The sequence below is a fragment of the Bos indicus genome, chromosome 7, assembly GCF_029378745.1.
Source record: "Bos indicus isolate NIAB-ARS_2022 breed Sahiwal x Tharparkar chromosome 7, NIAB-ARS_B.indTharparkar_mat_pri_1.0, whole genome shotgun sequence".
NCBI classification, from domain to species: Eukaryota; Metazoa; Chordata; class Mammalia; order Artiodactyla; family Bovidae; genus Bos; species Bos indicus.
Window position 1 is genome coordinate 90009302 of NC_091766.1, and position 18344 is coordinate 90027645.

Here is an 18344-nt window from a genome sequence, read left to right on the forward strand (position 1 = left end):
AGTCCATGGGGTTGTGAAGAGTCGGACATGAGTGAGCGACTTAGCAGCAGCAGCAGCAAAGGTCATGAGTGTGAATGGATAGGATAACCCAATTGATGTTTTGAAATAAATCATTTGGATGTGATGCTTGCTTGAAAAGAAAATAAAGCAGGCTTACCTAGTCCCTGCTGTGTGTGTGAATGACGTGAGTGTGTATGTATGAGTGTGTGTGTGAATGAGTGTGTATGTGTATGGGGGGAGTGTAGCCCAGAGGAATGCCTATATACAGAGGGCTTTACACTTTGACAGATCGTGAGGATTGATCCGTGTTCTGGGAAATTAGCCTCTAAAGTCCATAAGCGCGTGCGTGCTAAGTCACTTCAGTCATGTCCGACTCTTTGCGACCCTGACGGACTGTAGCCCGCCAGACTCCCGTCTGTCCCTGGGATTCTCCAGGCAAGAATACTGGAGTGGGCTGCCATGCTCCTCTAGGGGATCTTCCTGACCCCAGGGACTGAACCTGCATCTCTACCTCTCTCTTTTCCTCATTTGCTGTCTGACCAGAGACAAAGCCACCCTGAGTGATACGCTTTTGTCGTCGTTGTTCAGTCATGTCCGACCTCTGTGACCCCCATGAACTGGAGCACGCCAGGCTCCTCTGTCCTCCACTGTTTCCTGGCGGTGTTGATGGTCAGTCGCTAAGTCCTGCCTGACCCTTTGTGACCCCATGGACTGAAGCACGCCAGGTTCCCTGTCCTTTATTATCTCCAGGAGTTTGCTCAAATTCATATCCATTGAGTCACTGATGCCATCCAACCATCTCATCCTCTGTCATCGCCTTCTCCTCTTGCCCTTAATCTTTTCCAGCATCAGGGTCCTTTTTAGTGAGTCAACTCTTCACATCAGGTGGCCAAAATATTGGAGCTTCAGCTTCAGCGTCGTCCATTCAGTGAATGTTCAGGACTGATTTCCGTTAGGATTGACTGGTTTGATCACCTTGCTGTCCTAGGAACTCTCAAGAGTCTTCTCCAACGCCACAGTTCAAAAGCATCAATTCTTTGGTGCTCATTCTTCTTTATGGTCCAAATCTCACATCTATACATGACTACTGGAAAAACCATAGCTTTGACTTTATGGACTTTGGTTGGCAAAGTGATGTCTCTAGTTTTTAATATGCTGTCTAGGGTTGTCATACCTTTTCTTCCAGGGGGCAAGTGTCTTTTAATTTCATGGCTGCAGTCACCATCTGCAATGATTTTGGAGCCCAAGAAAATAAAGTCTGTCACTGTTTCCATTGTTTGCCCATCTATTTGCCATGAAGTGATAGAACTGGATACCATGATGTTAGTTTTTTGAGTGTTGAATTTTAAGCCAGCTTTTTCATTGTCTTCTTTCACCCTCATCAAGAGACTCTTTAGTTCCTCTTCACTTTCTGCCATTAAAGTGGTATCATCTGCATTTCTGAGGTTATTGATATTTCTCCTGGCAGTCTTGATTCCAGCTTGTGATTCATCCAGCCTGGCATTTTGCATGAATTAATGGCACTCTGCTTAGAATTTAAATAAGAAGTATGACAACATGCAGCCTTGTCATACTCCTTTCCCAATTTTGAACCAGTCCATTGTTCCTGGTCTGTTCTAACTGTTGCTTCTTGACCCACATACAGATTTCTCAGGAAGCAGGTAAGGTGGTCTGGTATTCCCATCTCTTAAAGAATTTTCCACAGTTTGTTGTGATCCACACAGTCAATGGCTTTAGCGCAATCAATGAAGCTGAAGTAGATGTTTTTCTGGACTTCCCTTGCTTTTTCTGTGATCCAACGGATGTTGGCAATTTGATCTCTATTTCCTCTGCCTGTTTGAACTTGGCTTTTACATCTGGAAATTCTTGGTTCATGAACTGCTAAAGCCTGGTTTGAAGGATTTTGAGCGTTACCTTGCTAGCATGTGAAATGAGGGCAGTTGTATGGTAGTCTGAACATTCTTTTGCTTTGCTCTTTTTTGATTTGGAATGAAAACTAGATCTTTTCCATTCCTGTGACCACTGCTGTTTTCTAAATTTGCTTCCATATTCAGTATAGCACTTTCACAGCATCATCTTTTAGGATTTGAAATAGCTCAGCTGGAATTCTGTCACATCCACTAGCTTTGTTCATAGTGATTCTTACTAAGGCCCTCTTGACTTCACACTCCAGGATATCCAGCTGTAGGTGATTGACCACACCATCCTGCTTATCCAGGTCATTAAGACCTTTCTTCTATAGTTCTTTTTTGTATTATTACCACCTCTTCCTAATCTCATTTGGTTCTGTTCGGTCCTTACTGTTTCAGTCCTTTATTGTGTCCACCCTTGCATGAAATGTTCCCTTGATATCTCCAGTTTTCTTTTTTTTTTTTTTAAGAGTTCATGAATGCTTTATTTTATTTATCTAATTTCTTTTTATTTTATTTTATTTTTTAACTTTACAATATTGTATTGGTTTTGCCATCTATCAAAATGAATCCGCCACAGGTATACATGTGTTCCCCATCCTGAACCCTCCTCCCTCCTCCCTCCTCTCCAGTTTTCTTGAAGAGATCTATAGTCTTTCCCATTTTATTGTTTTCCTCTACTTCTTTGCAGTTTTTTTTTAAAGATGATCTTCCTATCTCTCCTTGCTATTCTCTGGAACTCTACATTCAGTTGGGTGTATCTTTTCCTTTCTCCCTTGCCTTTCACTTCTTTTCTTTTCTCAGCTGTTTGAAAAGCCTCCTCAGACAACCACTTTGGCTTCTTGCATTTCTTTTTCTTTGGGATTTGGCCATCATCTCCTGTATAATATGTTGAACCTCTGTCCGTAGTTCTTCAGGCACTCTGTCTATCAGATCTAATCCCTTAGAATCTATTTGTCACTTCCATGGTATAATCGTAAGGAATTTGATTTAGGTCATACATGAATGCTGCTAAGTCGCTTCAGTTGTGTCCGACTCTGTGCGACCCCATAGGTGGCAGCCCACCAGGCTCCCCCATCACTGGGATTCTCCAGGCAAGAACACTGGAGTGGGTTGCCATTTCCTTCTCTAATGCATGAAAGTGAAAAGTGAAAGTGAAGTCGTTCAGTAGTGTCTGACTCTTAGCGACCCCATGGACTGCAGCCCACCAGGCTCCTCCATCCATGGGATTTTCCAGGCAAGAGTACTGGAGTGGGGTGCCATAGAGGGGTATACATTAGCAGCTTTTAATCCAACTCTGTAGAAACATTTTTGTTTTCCAGCTGTAAGATTGATGATATTGACATACCCGTCTCTGGGCAGCAGTGTAATTGGTCTCCCCGGTGAGATGAGAATTCTTGTTTTGTTCGTTTTGAACGTACCCTACATATTTGTTTATTTTTGTAAATAAGGGGCCATCTCGTGGTAGTGAATGATTCTTTACGTTCATGTGCCTGTCCATATCTATATGTCTGTGTGTATTTGTGGCATCCATATGTGTATATGGCACGTAGAACACTATGGATATGTATTTCTAAAAATGAAGGCATGAGCTTGAATAGCCAGGATGGTTTTTCCTTATTGTGTTGTATCAAACCCATTTTATTCTTGCAAGAGGGATGAAATCTTCTGTTTAAAATAAATGCAATCCCTGTCCTCAGAAACGTCTTGCGAAGTATGCCCATAAATTGTGATACACCATAGTATTTCCCTAGTATATAGGGAGTTTATTATCATGTCCTAGAAGAAGTTTTAGCATTTTTCTTTTTGTCTTTGTAGGTGAAGATTATAGTATAGCTTCATCGGACGTGGTCTTACTAGAAGGGGAAACCAGTAAAGCTGTGCCAATATATATCATTAATGACATCTACCCTGAGCTGGAAGAATCTTTTCTTGTGCAGCTGCTGAATGAAACAACAGGAGGGGCGAAGCTCGGGGCGTTAACAGAGGCGATCATTATTATTGAGGCCTCTGATGATCCCTATGGATTATTCGGTAATGAGACTAGTCCGAGTCTCTTACTTATTTGTATAGATTCATACATTTATTTTTAGAACCTCAAAATTGATTTAATCTTGTTTCCTTTAAACCTGCTATTACTGATATATATGGACATCTATGTATGTTCACCACCTGTGGTTAGAAATCAACCTCTTAGCATAAACCTAGAGATCATATACACTTTTAGGCTTTTAGGTCAAATCTGGCTCCTGGATGTATTTTGTGAATCTTAGACCAATTGTTAAAAGAACTGATTTATAGAAATTTGTACAAAAATCTGAATTTCTGAGCTTTCTTTATAGTAAAAAAAAATATGGTGACATCAAGCCCCCCTTTTTGCATAGCATCAGTCTTCAAAGCAAAATACCAGCCGCCAGGCTTGTACCATGCCATTCACCCCAGAAGTCATAGGACCCACTTCACTCATGACTGATACATGTCTGACCTCTGTGGGCATCTGAGTTTATGATTTCTGGTTCTATCGTAATGAAAAATAATTTGGAAAATTTGTCAGGCAGGCCTGAGCAATTTGTATCATAGCATGTTTCTCTGATTTTGTGGAGTTTAGCCTCTTAGATTGCTCAGGGGTGGGGGGGAATTATTGGCTGTAGGGTGGCAGTTGGTTTGCTCTATGTTGACTTAGTTTTACTTTGTATTTGAAATTATCTCTGCTTTGCCCTTTAGGTTTTCAGATTACTAAACTTATTGTAGAGGAACCTGAGTTTAACTCAGTGAAGGTAAACCTGCCAATAATTCGAAATTCTGGGACACTCGGCAATGTTACTGTTCAGTGGGTTGCCACTATTAATGGACAGCTTGCTACTGGCGACCTGCGAGTTGTCTCAGGTAATGTGACCTTTGCCCCTGGGGAAACCATTCAAACCTTGTTGTTAGAGGTCCTGGCTGACGACGTTCCGGAGATTGAAGAGGTGAGAGGAATGGCTCGTCTAGAATGACACTGTAAACCGTATCTTGTCTTATAGTAATTAGAACAGATGCCTGTTGTTGTGACATTTATAGAGGTGTCCGATAAATTATTTCTGTGAGAATGTTCACAATTTGGTAGTGATCACTTTGGAAAGTGATCCTTATAGAAAACAAAAACAAGAATGTTTTAGAAATAGGTCTCATACTTGTTCACATACTAGTTTACTAGTATAAGATTTTTTTTGTACAATTATATTTTTCTACATTTTGGTTAAGTGATTAAAAATATATAATCTGGCAGAAAGTTTGCTATATAGTTTCACATAAAAATTTGTTTGTATTCATAATCTCTCTTGGCTTGAGTGTGAGCCAATCAATCTTAATTATATGTGGATTTTGATTTTTCTTCACATTCATTTATTCTTTAGGATTTACTCTGTGACAAATTCCATGTGAGATTTACTTGCCTGATATTTATTTTTCATGATAAAGAAGTGCAGTGGCAAATAAAGATAGCGTCTCAGTGGGGAAGTTGATTCATCACTGACATATTGGCTGAAGATAATTTTATTTTATGAAATTCAAGTATTATTAAAACCTGGAGCTCATAAAATTAGATTTAACAGCATTTATTCTTTAATAGTGTCAAATTTTTATAGAAGAGAGGTCCATAAAATTTCAGTTGAGTGCTAATTGTGTCATTACTCACTTCTTAAATATTAGTTATTAGTTAATACATATAAAACATTTCTCTTTCCTTTCCTCTAAATTTAGGTGACATCATGATATATTTTTGTTTCAAATTTTATCAGAGAATTTCCCCTTATGAGAATGTGGGAAATAAAGCATAATAAATGAACTATTCATAAAACACATATGCAATATTCTCCCTTCATAAAAAAGTGTATAGGGATTACAAGTATATTATTGAAGTGGTAAACATAAAGAGGCATCTTAAAATTGATTCACACGGTTGTATAACAGAATATTAAGGAACTTAAACAGCCTGTATTTCTTACATGCAGTCATGCTCTAGTGTTAAAGTTGGTGAAGGATTGTTCTGTTACATGTTGGGTTTGTAAATGTAGTGGAGGAGTTTCTTTATGTTCATTCGTGTTACACTATATTGTGTTCTTGTATGGATATCTTTGATTTTTTTTTTCTTGCATCATGTTTATTCTAATTTCAGAACCGGGATTCTGTTAAGGAAGTTTTCACTGTATTTTTAGGTTATCCAAGTGCAACTAACTGATGCCTCTGGTGGAGGTACTATTGGGTTAGATCGAGTGGCAAATATTATTATTCCTGCCAATGATAATCCTTATGGTACAGTAGCCTTTGTTCAGTCGGTTTCTCGTGTTCAAGAGCCCCTGGAGAGAAGTTCCTGTGCTAACATAACTGTCAGGAGAAGGTATATGGGATGGCTGCTTGGGACTTGTGGGGTGGTGGAAAAGGATCTCTTGCACAATCCAACAATTTAACTATGGTAGTTTTTACATAACGTGAAATATTTTACAGGTTATTATAATCTGTTAATTAAATTATGCATATCACTATTAAGTACTCATTATTTTTCCATACCTTTTATTAGTGAAATGGTTATACATCATTTGGCTTTCTAATCCCAGACATTTATTGCTTTAATTGGTGATTTGTTTGAATTAGAACTTAAAACAACTGGTTTCTAAATTGAGGATCAGATGCCATATGAAGTAGTTGATTTTCAGGTTCTTATCTTCTCCTGCCTTTCTTTTGTGAGGCAGCGTACCATTCACTTGGAGAAGGCAATGGCACCCCACTCCAGTACTCTTGCTTGGAAAATCCCATGGATGGAGGAGCCTAGTAAGCTGCAGTCCATGGGGTCGCTAAGAGTCAGACACTACTGAGCGACTTCACTTTCACTTTTCACTTTCTTGCATTGGAGAAGGAAATGGCAACCCACTCCAGTGTTCTTGCCTGGAGAATCCCAGGGACGGGGGAGCCTGGTGGGCTGCCGTCTATGGGGTCACACAGAGTCGGACACGACTGAAGTGACTTTGCAGCAGCATACCGTTCACTGAGCTCCTTCAGAAATAGAAAAATAGGTGGTCTTGCAACCTTGTGGCAAGTAATTAGCATTTACATTTCTTGGAAAGTACCCATGTCGGTATCATTCATTGTTAGTTTCAGTGAAAGTTAGTAGTGAAGATTCATTTTCTAACTCTGCTCGAAAGTTCTGGAATGGATACGATTTGCATATCTTGCAAGATATTTTCATAGCTGGGTTAAAAATAAGTATTGCCTGAATGAAAATGAACCAGGTTTCCTTACATGAGAAAACTCAGTGAGACATAGAAAGCTAATTAAGGAGCATGGTTGTGTCTGTGCTAGTACCTTATCCACTTAAAAAAAGTGGAAGCCACAGTCAGCGTTCTCGCCTCTGCGTGTAATGCACAGATTGCTTTGAATGCCTAACCTGTCTCTTGTCACTCCACGTTTTAGCGGAGGGCACTTTGGTCGGCTGTTGTTGTTCTACGGCACTTCTGATATTGACGTAGTGGCTCTTGCAGTTGAGGAGGGTCAAGACTTACTGTCCTACTATGAATCGCCAATTCAAGGGCTGCCTGACCCACTCTGGAGAACTTGGGTGAATGTCTCTGCGATGGGGGAGCCTCAGGATACGTGTGCCACTTTGTGCCTCAAAGAACACGCGTGCTCAGCGTTTTCCTTTCTCAGTGCTTCTGAAGGCCCCCAGTGTTTTTGGATGACTTCATGGACCAGCCCAACCGCTAACAACTCCGACTTCTGGACCTACAAGAAAAACGTGACCAGAGTAGCATCTCTTTTTAGCGGTCAGGCTGTGGCCGGCAGTGACTATGAGCCTGTGACGAGGCAGTGGGCCATCATGCTGGAAGGCGATGAATTCGCAAATCTCACTGTTTCCATTCTTCCCGATGATTTCCCAGAGATGGATGAGAGTTTCCTGATTTCTCTCCTCGAAGTTCATCTCATGAACATCACGGCCAGTTTTAAAAACCAGCCAACCATAGGACAGCCAAACACTTCTACAGTTGTCATAGCATTAAATGGTGATGCCTTTGGAGTGTTTGTGATCTACAGTATTAGTCCCAGCACCTCCGAAGATGGCTTATATGTCGAAGTTCAGGAGCAGCCTCAAAGCACAGTGGAGATGGTGATCCACAGGACAGGGGGCAGCTTAGGTCAGGTGACAGTCGAATGGCGTGTCGTTGGTGGAACAGCTACTGAAGGTTTAGATTTTATGGGTGCTGGAGACATTCTGACTTTTGCTGAAGGTGAGTGATGGTTCTCAATGGATTTCAGTTCCCCCTGGGAAAGTCATTATAGTCCATTTTTAGGATAGTGTTCATATATATTCTTACTATGTACATTCTTGCTAATATGTAAAAGTGAATGAAAAAAGTCATAGTTGGCTTGTTAATGGTTGACCTGACATATAGAGGGCTGATGGGGCCCTACGCGTGTTATCTTTTTAGTTGAATAAAAAGAGAAGAGGGAATGTGAGGATTTTATCCCTTTTATGTGTGATAGCAGAGCCTTTAAGGAAATGTAGAAGCATATCTAAAGCCAGTTTTAATTTTGTAAAGGAAGTTATAAGAATGAGCCATGTATCCACAATTAAACATCTGAGTAAAAAGTATTGATAGTCAAGAAATGGGAAGCTTTTTCATATGCACGGACAAATCAGGATAAACCTCCAAAGAAAATAACAAGTATAAATAGTGTAAGGGCTTCCCTAGTGGCTCAGTGGTAAAGAATCTGCCTGCCAATGCAGGAGACACAGGTTTGGTTCCTGGGTTGGGAAGATCCCCTGGAGAAGGAAATGGCAACCCACTCCTGTATTCTTGCCTGGGAAATCCCATGGACAGGGTGAACTGGTGTGCTATAGTTCATGGGGTCACAAAGAGTTGGATATGACTTAGCAACTAAACAACAGCAACAGCATAAATAGTATAAACTTGGGCTTCCCTGGTTGCTCGGATGGTAAAGAATCCGCCTGCAAGCAGGAGACCTGGGTTTGATCCCACTCCACTCCAGTATTCTGGCCTGGAGCATTCCATGGACAGAGGAGCCTGGCAGGCTACAGTCCATGGGATCACAGAGAGTCACACGGCTGAGTGACTTTCACTTCACTGGGTGACTTTATTCATGTTATATTAAGTGTAGTGACCTAGTGAGAGATGAGCTTGTAATACTGGTCCTAGACTTGAATGGGATCACTATTTTAAATTTTCATGAACAGTGAAATTATAGAGAACTTGGACAATAATTAGGATAGTGCAGATTTACCAATTCTTTTCCAGGGTTGATTGAATCACCAAGTATTTGAAAATTTTGAACGTTCATATATTTAAAATAGTTTTCTTTGGATGAAAGAAAGATATCTTTACTGAAATCATTATTTAACTCATGATTTGGGCACTTATAAATTCCATATGGCTTTTTAACATAGGTTTTTTTCTGATTGAAAATAATTATACTCATAAAAGCTTCAAGTTATACAATAAAATGAAGGAAGTAAATGTTATTTGCAATTTCATATCTTAGAGCAATTCATTGCATATTTTATCCTTTAATGCATATACTTTTTTTGGAAACAGTAATTAGGGGTTATGATGCATATAGATTATACTTTTGAAACATCTAATAAGCATTACATTTTAGAGTAACTTTTTAAGATAGTTTAAAACTTGTCTATAATGGTTGGGCTTGTGCTTAGTCACTCAGTCGTGTCTTACTCTTTGCAGCCCTGTGGGCTGTAGCTTGCCAGGCTCCTCTCTCTATGGGATTTTCCAGGCAGGGATACTGGAGTGGGTTGCCATTTCCTTCTCCAGGGAATATCTTCCTGACCCAGGAATCGAACCTGTGTCTCCTACATTGTAGATGGATTCATTACCTGCTGAGCCATCAGGGAAGCCCTCTATAATGGTTATTTCCTAGTAATTGATTTTGGGAACAATGGAATACTGATACACTTGATGTGGGAGGTATGTATGTGCATAGGTCAGCAATTGGTAACATTTTCCCCTATTTCAAGGAAAGTAATGAAAATTTGAGGAGGGAATGGAGATGAAAATTTAAGATTAGCTGTTTTAGTGGCTTTGGTAACTATGAAGAATTTATCATGTAATGTAGTACCATTACAACAGTTAGTATTAACCTGGAGTTGTAACTTTAGCATCATGCAAAATGGACTATACTTTGTAGTTGACCTGTATTCTCAGATAATATATATTCTCTTGAAGCAGTCTTAACACTGAATTGATAAAACATACAGGGTCATGGGGATTCCCAGGTAAGTGGGAAGTGGTAAGGAATCTGCCTGCCAGTGCAGGGGACAGAGAGATGCAGGTTCAATCCCTGGGTTGGGAAGATCCCCCAGAGTAGGAAATGGCAACCCATTCCAGTATTCTTGCCTGGAAAATTCCATGGACAGAGGCGCCTGGCGGGCTACAGTCCATGGGACCGCAAAGAGTCGGACATGCATGAGCACACGTGTGTACTTGCACGCCAGCATCATGAAACAGAGAACATGGATTCACACCTACTTTTTCCTTTGTCCTGCTTTTTCTCACCCTTTCAGCCTCTTTCAAAACAGTGAATTAGATGGGGACCACTGTAGGCTGAACAGCAGAATCAGTGTTGGGTTTGGGGGTGTTCAGTGGTCTGTCTACAAGTGGGGTCCTAGACTAAATCACAGAGTAAATTCTTGGCCCTGTTGCTGTCACACATTGCTTTGAGGTCCTCTTCTGCCTCCTTCCCTTATTGTCCACATCCTGAGAACTAGTATTTGATGTTGTCATCTCATCTGGCTCCCCTAAGACTTATCCCATTTAGGTGGCTTCTTTGCCTCAGAATCTCATTTTGACCACTATTCCCTAAGTGTCCTTGGTCTTTCAGGGAAGTTTTGGGCTGGTTATCTGAAAATCATTCACAGTAACACCAGGATGAGAATGAGATCCATCTTTGTGGAAGGAACTATATCTAAACAGTAGTTACTTCAGAGTCTCTTCCCCTAGCTAGGTCATGGTTCTAGGCTAGACACCAGGAATAAAACCAGGATTCCTTGAAATAATTCTACCCTTTAACTTTCCAAATTCAAAATTTCCTTTCCACAGTCTGTCCATGTTAATGAAATTTTACAGTGCTTTATAAGTGAAAAGGATATACAGGCTAACATACCAGTTCAGTCGCTCAGTTGTGTCTGACTCTTTGCGACCCCATGGACTGCAGCACTCCAGGCTTCCCTGTCCAACACCAACTTACTTACCATGAGCTTACTCAAACTCATGTCCATTGAGTCGGTGATGCCATCCAACCATCTCATCCTCTGTCGTCCCCTTCTCCCCCAGCTTGCAATCTTTCCCAGCATCAGGGTCTTTTCCAATGAGTCAGTTCTTTTTTTTTTTTTTAATTTTATTTTATTTTTAAACTTTACATAATTGTATTAGTTTTGCTAAATATCAAAATGAATCTGCCACAGGTATACATGTGTTCCCCATCCTGAACCCTCCTCCCTCCTCCCTCCCCGTACCATCCCTCTGGGTCATCCCAGTGCACTAGCCCCAAGCATCCAGTATCATGCATTGAACCTGGACTGGCATCTCGTTTCATACATGATATTTTACATGTTTCAATGCCATTCTCCCAAATCTTCCCACCCTCTCCCTCTCCCATAGAGTCCATAAGACTGTTCTATACATCAGTGTCTCTTTTGCTGTCTCGTACACAGGGTTATTGTTACCATCTTTCTAAATTCCATATATATGCGTTATTATACTGTATTGGTGTTTTTCCTTCTGGCTTACTTCACTCTGTATAATAGGCTCCGGTTTCATCCACCTCATTAGAACTGATTCAAATGTTTTCTTTTTAATGGCTGAGTAATACTCCATTGTGTACATGTACCATAGCTTTCTTATCCATTCATCTGCTGATGGACATCTAGGTTGCTTCCATGTCCTGGCTATTATAAACAGTGCTGCGATGAACATTGGGGTACACGTGTCTCTTTCCCTTCTGGTTTCCTCACTGTGTATGCCCAGCAGTGGGATTGCTGGATCATAAGGCAGTTCTATTTCCAGTTTTTTAAGGAATCTCCACACTGTTCTCCATAGTGGCTGTACTAGTTTGCATTCCCACCAACAGTGTAAGAGGGTTCCCTTTTCTCCACACCCTCTCCAGCATTTATTATTTGTAGACTTTTGGATCGCAGCCATTCTTACTGGTGTGAAATGGTACCTCATAGTGGTTTTGATTTGCATTTCTCTGATAATGAGTGATGTTGAGCATCTTTTCATGTGTTTGTTAGCCGTGTGTATGTCTTCTTTGGAGAAATGTCTATTTAGTTATTTGGTCCATTTTTTGATTGGGTCATTTATTTTTCTGGAGTTGAGCTGTAGGAGTTGCTTGTATATTTTTGAGATTAGTTGTTTGTCAGTTGCTTCATTTGCTATTATTTTCTCCCATTCTGAAGGCTGTCTTTTCACCTTGCTAATAGTTTCCTTTGATGTGCAGAAGCTTTTAAGGTTAATTAGGTCCCATTTGTTTATTTTTGTTTTTATTTCCAATATTCTGGGAGGTGGGTCATAGTGGATCCTGCTGTGGTGTATGTCAGAGAGTGTTTTGCCTATGTTCTCCTCTAGGAGTTTTATAGTTTCTGGTCTTACGTTGAGATCTTTAATCCATTTTGAGTTTATTTTTGTGTATGGTGTTAGAAAGTGTTCTAGTTTCATTGTTTTACAAGTGGTTGACCAGATTTCCCAGCACCACTTGTTAAAGAGATTGTCTTTAATCCATTGTATATTCTTGCCTCCTTTGTCAAAGATAAGGTGTCCATATGTGCGTGGATTTATCTCTGGGCTTTCTATTTTGTTCCATTGATCTATATTTCTGTCTTTGTGCCAGTACCATACTGTCTTGATAACTGTGGCTTTGTAGTAGAGCCTGAAGTCAGGTAGGTTGATTCCTCCAGTTCCATTCTTCTTTCTCAAGATCGCTTTGGCTATTCGAGGTTTTTTGTATTTCCATACAAATTGTGAAGTTATTTGTTCTAGCTCTGTGAAGAATACTGTTGGTAGCTTGATAGGGATTGCATTGAATCTATAAATTGCTTTGGGTAGTATACTCATTTTCACTATATTGATTCTTCCAATCCATGAACATGGTATATTTCTCCATCTATTCGTGTCCTCTTTGATTTCTTTCACCAGTGTTTTATAGTTTTCTATATGTAGGTCTTTAGTTTCTTTAGGTAGATATATTCCTAAGTATTTTATTCTTTCCATTGCAATGGTGAATGGAATTGTTTCCTTAATTTCTCTTTCTGTTTTATCATTATTAGTCTATAGGAATGCAAGGGATTTCTGTGTGTTGATTTTATATCCTGCAACTTTACTATAGTCATTGATTAGTTCTAGTAATTTTCTAGTGGAGTCTTTAGAGTTTTCTATGTAGAGGATCATGTCATCTGCAAATAGTGAGAGTTTTACTTCTTCTTTTCCAAATTTTGCATCAAGTGGCCAAAGTATCGGAGTTTCAGCTTCAGCATCAGTCCTGAATATTCATTGGAAGGACTGATGCTGAAGTCCTTCCAATGAATATTCAGGACTGATTTCCTTTAGGTTTGACTGGTTGGATCTCCTTGCTGTCCAAGAGACTCTCAAGAGTCTTCTCCAACACCACAGTTCAAAAGCATCAATTCTTCGGTGCTCAGCTTTCTTTATAGTCCAATTCTCACATCCATACATGAATGCTGGGAAAACCATAGCTTTGACAAGAGGGACCTTTGTTGGCAAAGTAATGTCTCTGCTTTTTAATATGCTGTCTAGGTTGGTCATAACTTTTCTTCCAAGGAGCAAGCATCTTATAATTTCATGGCTGCAGTACATTTGCTTACAGTGACACTAATGTTGCTCAAGATATTGAACTGTTATAATTCACTCATGTATTTTTACTTAAAGGACTTCCCAGGTGGCACGATGGTAAAGAATCCACCTGCCAATGCAGGAGACACAGGTTCAATCCCTGGGTGGGGAAGAGTCCTTGGAGGAGAAATTGGCAACCCACTCCAGTATTCTTGCCTGGGAAATGCCATGAACAGAGGAAGGAGTTTGGCAAGCTGCAGTCTGTGAGGTTGCAGAAAGTCCGACATGACTGAGCAACCAAGCACCCACACATTTTAACTTACCAGTTTTTGAAGGAAGTTATTTTCGGCCTTTGTGAATTCTCTGTTGATGATTTTCTTACTTAGGTTTTATCCCATTAATTCTTCACAGGTGAAACCAAAAAGGTTGCCGTTTTGACCATTTTGGATGACTCTGAGCCAGAGGATGATGAAATCATTGTGGTTAGTTTGGTGTACACGGAAGGTGGAAGTAGAATTTTGCCCAGTTCCGACACCGTCAGAGTGAACATTCTGGCCAATGACAACGTGGCGGGCGTTGTTGGCTTTCAAACCACTTCTAGATCTGTCATAGGTCCTGAAGGTGGGTTCTTTTTATTGCTGAGCACATTCACTCTCTTTTCCATGGAGGTAATTTTTTGTCTTGTCTTTTAAAGTTTCCCATTTTTACAAATTCTTTCATTATTTTGTACAGCTGGGTCTGTTAATATATGTGGAGCTTATTTGGGAGAGGGCTGTATAACTCGATCTGTTTAACTCGATTCAGGAGCCTCACAGATTGGTATTGTGTTCTAGCTTGCCACTCCCCACTAGTGTGATTTTAAGGAAGTTGGTCAAACCTGGGATGCTCAGCTTTCTCATCTGTTAAATTACGGGAAATACTATTTCCTTCATTGGTTTCTGTGTGAGGATTAAATTAGCTCTAAATGCGAAGTGCTTAGCCTAGTTTTAGGCGCATAGCATATGTATGCTAAGGATTAAATGTTGATATTAAATGGTGAAATATTGACTGTTCCAAACAAATAGTAGTTTCTAATCAGTGACTATTTTAGCCTGGATTTTATATTTGTATGGCAGTATATTTATGAACTAAGTGCCAAATTAGAAAATTTATAAAGTATCCCCTTTTCCCATAAAAAACAGTAATTTCTTTGAAACTTAATATTTTACCTCATTTAGGGTTTACATCAATATAGGGTTTATGTTTATAGGCTGCTTTTTGTTTGTGTAAAGCATCAGGACAATGTTTTTATCTTTGAATAATTCTGTTTGAGATAAAACTGGTATTTATAGATTGTGTTTCACTATAATTTATGTTTAAAAATAATCGTATCTCAAAGATTTAAGAAATGAAAAGGATATAGATCATGCATTTGGACTTTGGTTTTTACGATGAGAAAACTGACACACAAATTAAGAGACTGGACAGAATCCTATAGCTAGTGTTGCGGCTGTGCTGGAAACTGAGGGCATTTTAGTGTGCATCATGTTTTACCTTAGCATATTCCCAACTTGCAAGTTTATTCAACTTAATGCAAATATCTGAGACATTTTCCAACACTCTTCCCTCTTATTAATGGTTTAGAATCTCATATTGTCATAGCAACAGTGAGTAAAAGTGACTAACGAATTGCTGTAAATCCAGTCTAAAGACAGATCATCAACTCTCAAAAAATTATTTGTAGTATAATATGAGTAAAACGTCACCGCAGGATAAGTTAATCTTAATAATAATGACAACAACAATAACATTTATTGAGTGTTTTCTGCCTGCCAGACATTTTACATCCATTATTTTGCTTAATTTCAACAACAGGGCTATGAAGTGGGTATGATGATATACATCAGGTTTTCAGACAAGGAAACTGAATGTTTGAGGGACTACCCAGCACGTAGTTATTCATGGTGGGGCTTAAACCTAGTGCTGTCTGAATCCAGAGCGTGTGCTGTAGGGCACCTTGGGAGAAGAAGCTTTGTTTTGCTTGAACTTATGTCTACTGCAGAACTTGGCTATGCAGGAATGTCAGGTAAATATTTGAGTTGAAAGAATAATGAATTTGAGTAACAGTGTCCATGTGAGAGGAGGAAATGGGTGAGAGAAGCTGACTCTATCTCGAGTTAGACGAATTGGATTTTTAGAGATAATAGTTGGAATCAGGAAAATTACTAAGATTATGGTGATCGGAGGAAGAAAGGCAAATTGTCAAGGATGGAGCTGTGTGAAATACCAGGTGAGGGTCCAGGAAAGGCAAAAGGCAAAGGAGAGAGGGGAGAGAACGCTCTGCCAGCGGAGTGGGAAGAGACCAAGATAAGAGTGTGTTCTCATTAGTTATCAGAAGAAAGTAAGCCTTGTGTCTGTGCCGTACTAACCTGGGCAACCAGTGAGATTAGATTCCCAAATGGACTATAGGAAGCAGTAGTAACGGCAGAGGAATTTTAGAGGAGAACTTGGGATGGACAGCAAATTACTGAGGATAAAAGACAGGATGTAGACACCCTGGGGGCAGTTAGCCCCTCAAAGTCTGATCCTCAAGTTGATGTCTTCACACAGAGTGTTTGTTGCTTCTGGTTTGTGACAAGATAAATTCAAAAATTGAAATAATCTTTTCTAGAGACTTTTATAATCTCATTTTGCTGTGAAATCCAAAAGTGATATCTTTGGGCTTATACTTTGTATGTGTGTCCTTTTGACATTTAACTTACCTACTCATTTTTTTTCTGTTTTACAAAAGTGTCAGTCTATGATAGATCAAGGAAAACAAAACAAAAACCCCTTGTCTTTCACTGCTTTAGGGGTGAGAAGCACTGCCTTAGGGGATATTCAGCTTATTGGCTCTGAGAGCAAGGAAAGGAGAAAAACTGGAGAAAGCTGATATGATTATCATATCATATCTGATACGATAAAGTAGATATAATAAATCTGCTTTATCATATCAACCTGTGAGCATGAGTTTGGTACAGGAAGTAGGACGATGGATTGCATTCATTAGTTAGTACTCGCTAGACTTTTTACATTGTAGATAGTAAAACATAGAGTATTTTGGACTTGTTTTTATTTTGTTGAAGAAATACAGAGAAGAAGGTAATGTAGAAGAAGAGGATAAAAGTGTTAGTTTCATGGAGGGTATAAATTCAGTAACCAGAAAGTATTAGATTTACTGGAGGACTTAAAAGCTGCTCTGTTGCTGCTGCTACTGCTAAGTCGCTTCAGTCGTGTCCGACTCTGTGCGACCCCATAGATGGCAGCCCACCAGGCTCCGCCATCCCTGGGATTCTCCAGGCAAGAACACTGGAGTAGGTTGCCATTTCCTTCTCCAATGTATGAAAGTGAAAAGTGAAAGTGAAGTTGCTCAGTCGTGTCTGACTCTAGCAACCCCATGGACTGCAGCCCACCAGGCTCCTCCATCCATGGGATTTTCTAGGCAAGAGTACTGGAATGGGGTTTTCAGCAATATGATGGGATTTTTTTTCTAGGAGTACAAAAGTATTTGGATGTCCTGGATCACTTTAAGGGGATTCGAACTGTGAAGGAGCTAGTGTCATAACATTCATCTTAAGGAAATCTGGATGGTGGCGGTAGTGGTAGGTTGGGGGCTCTGAAGAAACTTAGGCTCTCTGCTGAGCTCCTAGTCGTCTTGGAGAAACTGCACGTTCTGACTCCCGTGTTCTCTTTCACCTGACCGAATTTAGCCTGAAAGCCAGATTGTGGTCTCTGCAGTTTCCAGCAGCTAAATATCTGCAGGAGGATGCAAACAGGAAAAATGATTGATTCTTAAAACACATGGTCCACGTGTGTTATTGGTTAAATAGCCGCTTTATCATATCAACTTGTGAGCATGAGTTTGGTACAGGAAGCAGAAAGATGAATTGCTTTCATTTATTAGTACTCCCTAGACTTTTTACATTTTCCAAATAAAAAATGAAAGAAATTTCTATTTTTTTTTAGTTTACTTTTCTTTCCCTTTCCTCCTGAACCTTTTCTTAGAGTCTAAGTTAATTTTCTTTTTTTTCAAAAGCATTATGTTCAGCCTCAAGAATTCAGCATTTTGTGTGTGTATTCTTTATGTTACTGCAAAATTGCATAGAGAAATATATATCACACAGAAGTTTACAAAAATGAAAACTTCAGGGTGATTCTTCAAAGATAACTGCTAAGGAAATGAAATTATAAAAATACCATGTGTGCTTTGGGCAGTGTTAACATTGCTTTTGACCTAGTGTTGGAGTTTCATTTATGTGATTAGTTTTAAAATGTGGACTGTGCTGAACTTCTGGCTTTAGGATACATTTTCAGTTCATGGGGAGGAATTGCCCTGGTGTTTAACAATATATTGAATTCTGTAAAGTCCTACTTCTACATTTTTGTCCTAAGGCAGTTGGATAGATGCCCAGTGGTAAATATTACTTTCTTTCAAATGTAATGGGCAGAATTGAGAAATATGGGAGAGTAGGTTTTTATCGCATGCTGTGTATAAATGCACTCTTTATAAATCTGTGTTAGATGGTTCACTTCACACAGCTCTGCAGCATCAGAATCATTATGT

The 18344-nt window shown here is 39.6% G+C and overlaps 1 protein-coding gene across 1 annotated transcript in view; it reads left to right on the plus strand.

The window, feature by feature from the left end:
- Window positions 1-18344, plus strand: part of ADGRV1 (adhesion G protein-coupled receptor V1) — a 543203-nt gene that overhangs the window by 110184 nt on the left and 414675 nt on the right. Inside the window, exons 30-34 of the mRNA XM_070794032.1 lie at window positions 3729-3944; window positions 4635-4879; window positions 6107-6288; window positions 7359-8170; window positions 14174-14383. Coding sequence (XP_070650133.1) covers window positions 3729-3944; window positions 4635-4879; window positions 6107-6288; window positions 7359-8170; window positions 14174-14383 — 1665 coding nt within the window. The remainder of the gene's footprint in view (window positions 1-3728; window positions 3945-4634; window positions 4880-6106; window positions 6289-7358; window positions 8171-14173; window positions 14384-18344) is intronic.